This window comes from Cryptomeria japonica, chromosome 2 (assembly GCF_030272615.1).
Source record: "Cryptomeria japonica chromosome 2, Sugi_1.0, whole genome shotgun sequence".
Classification (NCBI taxonomy): domain Eukaryota; kingdom Viridiplantae; phylum Streptophyta; class Pinopsida; order Cupressales; family Cupressaceae; genus Cryptomeria; species Cryptomeria japonica.
The window spans coordinates 311,098,194-311,102,091 of record NC_081406.1 but is presented as its reverse complement, the minus strand read 5'-3'; the positions used below and the strand labels follow the sequence as shown (position 1 = coordinate 311,102,091).

At 42.2% G+C, this 3,898-nt stretch overlaps 1 protein-coding gene across 1 annotated transcript; it reads left to right on the top strand.

The window, feature by feature from the left end:
* The first annotated feature begins 265 nt into the window (after positions 1 to 265).
* On the top strand, positions 266 to 2,507 carry LOC131075354 (uncharacterized). Its single transcript, XM_058012182.2, has one exon. It carries the CDS (start codon positions 589 to 591, stop codon positions 2,389 to 2,391), a length of 1,803 nt encoding a protein of 600 aa, XP_057868165.1. The 5' UTR covers positions 266 to 588; the 3' UTR covers positions 2,392 to 2,507.
* The last annotated feature ends 1,391 nt before the right edge of the window (positions 2,508 to 3,898 follow it).

Genomic DNA, 3,898 nt, shown 5'->3' with positions numbered 1-3,898 from the left:
AGCATTTTGCAGCGGTCACAGATTTGTCTCTTTTGTGAAATTAGATGCACGAAAAGCAAATATTGACCGCCAATAACCAGTAGACAGCCTCAGCTTTCTTACCGTCATTTTACATTATTATTATTATTACGGTAAAATAATAGTCACTTAAAAATGTTAACTGATACATGAGATATTAAATTAGTGGTAGTCTACTTAGAAAAGAAATATATTAATTATTATTACCGGAGAATGCAAGTAGGTAGCTGCTGCGAGCCGACACAAAAGGTCAAAATTCTAGCAGTTATGAAACTCATTATGGCGGACATGTGTCATACAACCGTGGCGGAGCAACTTTTGATTCAAGGTCATGCATATTAAATCATATAGCCCAAGTTTAGCCTCGTGGATTGATCTGCCTGGGCGGTGAATCTGAGAACCGGGGAGGGATTTTTCAAGAAACCTTAGCCGGTTCTGCGGGTTCTGCGAGAACTTTACAGAAGAAATAAAATCTTTCAGACAAAGAATCTCACAGAAAAATCAATTTGATTTCTTTGGTTTTTTTTTTAAATCTGAGCTCCAGAAATTTCAGATCTGTATGAAGGGAGGATGGTGTTTGAGGGGAGGAAAATGAGTGTGAAGACACAGCCGCTCATCGCCTATGCGAAGCTCGCCGCCGGATTGTTCTTCGCTGTAATTTTGGTCGTGTGGAGTTTCGATGGCGCGACGTTGTGGGACTCGTGGAGGACTAACGTCCAACCCGAGTTCGAAGCCCCTGCAGCAGCTCTGGTCATAATTGCTCCTCACTCCAATCAAATCCTGCGCACCGCTCACAATCAACTCAACAGCAGCTTCCTGCCGCAAGCCGAAGCCGAAGCCCCAGCGCCACAGCAAAGGGAAGAAATATTCAATCTGGTGTCTCCTACCGAGAACAGAACCGAAGGAAGCTCAAGCTCAAACCCTGAAGTAAGCTTAAGCTCAAGCCCTAACTGGATTCAATTCCCTCAACAGCACAACGAGACGGAAGCGCTGCTGAGATGTCTGGCTCGGAACGGCACACACCCCTGCCATGGACTCGAAACGGTTAAAATTGAGCTCTTGGGGTTTCCTTCAGGCGAACCGGCGGTTCTCCAGGCGGGGATTGTTCACAGCTTTGTTTTCACGGCCTTCGATCAGTACGCACAGCCGCGGTGTTCAGGCGGAGACTACTACGAATCAGATCTTTCCGGGCTGGAGTGGAAATCACGGCCACCGGTAGTAGACATGGGAAACGGTTCTTACAGCATAAGCCTCCAGGTCGACCCGCGCTTTGCCGGACTTTACAATCTCACGGTTATCCTGCTCTTCGGGAACTATAATGGCCTCCGCTTGAGGCCCCACCGTTGGGCGCGCAGGCAGGAAATGCTCAGTCTCACGATCCATTTCGCCTCGGATTCGAACCCTGCACCTCCTCTGCAGCGCTGTGCGGCTTCGGATTTTGCAGCAAATGCCTGGTCTGGAAGATGGACCCGAGGTACTCACAACGAATCCTGTGAAATAAACCGCAAAGGGAGGTTCTTGTGCTTGCCCCCGCAGGAGCCCTGCCCTGAGCCATGGTGTACAGGCGCCCTAAGCACTCTGGAGAGCAACGGTTGGGTTTATTCTGCGCACTGTAGCTTTCATATCTTTGATACTCGCGAGGCCTGGAGATGCCTGGATAAAAAGTGGCTTTTCTTTTGGGGGGATTCGAACCATGGTGACACGATTCGCAACTTGCTCAACTTTGTGCTGGGGCTGTGGCACGTTAAAGAAGTCCCACGACGCTTTGACAGGACCTTCAACGGCCCGGGTTCGAGGCGCGTCCGCATCACCAACGTCTTTAATGGCCACTGGAACGAAAGCCTCAACTACCAGGGCCTCTTTTCTCTCACTAACGATGGCTTCCGCGACATGGTCCGATCGTTTTTCACTGGAACCACTCTGCCGGACGTGATGATCATGAACTCGGGCTTGCACGACGCCGTCTACTGGAAGAACACTCAGCTCTTCGCTGGCGGCGCCGACATGACTGCGGAGTTCTGGAATTCCGTCATGGAGTCCGTCGATAGACGGGGTTTGAAACGGCCGGTTTTTCTGTACCGGAGCACCATTGCAACGGGGGGTTACGCTCGTGACCTCTGGTTTAATCCGTACAAGATGGAGACGTACAATCACATTCTGTTGGAGAAATTGAGGGATAAGAATTTGGTTTCTATGGTTGTGGACGATTTCGATCTCACTTTCCCCTGGCATTATGATAATAATTGCAGTGATGGTGTGCACTATGGCCGCGCACCGGCCAAGGCAAAATGGCGTGACGGACAAATTGGCCACCAGTATTTTGTCGATTTGATGCTCGTTCACGTTCTTCTCAATGCCATCTGCATGCCGTAACGATACTATTCCTTTTTTTTCTTTTTTACATTCTTTGTATATTTTTTGGGCCCAATTTTTGTGTTGTTAACCTTTATAACTTCAATAAAAAACCAATTTAATTTTGATCACAACAATTTTGGTGGGGTTTGTTTTTTGAAAAAAAATTTATACCAGTCATTACGTACAATGATATTATTGGCGCACTAAGGTTCAACGGGAGAGTGGGTAGGTTTAATGTAGTGGGGCTGTTGGGACTGATAATGATGAAAGTCTCAATGCTTTTTACAAAGAGTTCAGTGAGCGAATGATGGTATGCTTTTTTACATTATTTTATGAGATTTGTTGAATTATTTTGAAGGATTCAATTGAAATGTTTGTATCTTTTTTTTTTTTATCGTTTGACAAGTTTGATTAGGTTAGGTACGATTTTGACTGTTTGAATTAGATGATCCTGGTTTTGAAAGATTCAATCTTAATGATATCAAGTTTCTACAATTCATAATGTAGTTTATTATTATTTTTTGATTTTATTATGCCAGCATTTATTCCATCCATTTGGATCAGATTTCTAGGTTTATGGTATCCATCATAAGGATATTAGTGATGTTACTAATAGAGAGTTAAAAAGCTAAATTGAATTTCTTAACTAGTGACATGATAATTGAATGGAGACTTTTGATTTAAATGTCATAACAATTTAACTGAAAGATAATTTGTGATGATAAATGTCTATAATATTCTCATCTTGATGATAGATAGTGTAAGATTCCATTGAATTACACACAATTTAAGTCTGCTAACTACATGACTTTAATTGACTATTTCTGAACAGTATTATATTTCATTATGTAAAACAAAAAATACGAATATCTATACAGTCCAATTGTTTTCATAAAAAATTCTCTCGTGAAACACATCCATTGGACAACATTGAACAAATATAAAGCACAGGTCAGGAACCTGTTTCGCTGCATAGGATTCCATACTATGATGCGAAGTTTAATATTACAAGAAAAGCATGATGCGAAATTTTAGAAGAGTTCCTGCAATTAATTAAAAGATGTTTTCACCCAAATATTCTTGATCAAGGACCTTTGTTTTATTGTTTGAAAAAGAGAGGAAACGAAATATTAAAGAATAGAGGCAGCTGTATAAAATGGTGGGGAGGCGTGACATACATTCATTGATTGTGTTTTGTCCGCCTCGTTGTGGAGAAAGCGAGGGGGGTGTCTTTAGTGAAGTCTTTTCATGAATGACGTTAATAACTAATGTTTTTACCTTACTTTTAACTTTCGTTCCGTACGCAAGGAAATTTAAAACACCGTCAAAATTATTTTTTAGTTTTTTTGGCTCTCCATCACTCTCAAGATGTGTGAGTGAAACTCGCGTCCCATAAGGACATCTTGGCTATTTTGGAAAGGGATCAAAGATATATCGCCATAAATTTATTAGGTTGTAAAAAATATTTGATGAATATGCACACCAACATTTCAATCATTTACTATTTTGATTAACATTTCAAATA

Excerpts from the sequence above, each read along its gene's own strand:
- LOC131075354 (XM_058012182.2), top strand. The coding sequence starts at position 589 with ATGGTGTTTGAGGGGAGGAAAATGAGTGTGAAGACACAGCCGCTCATC.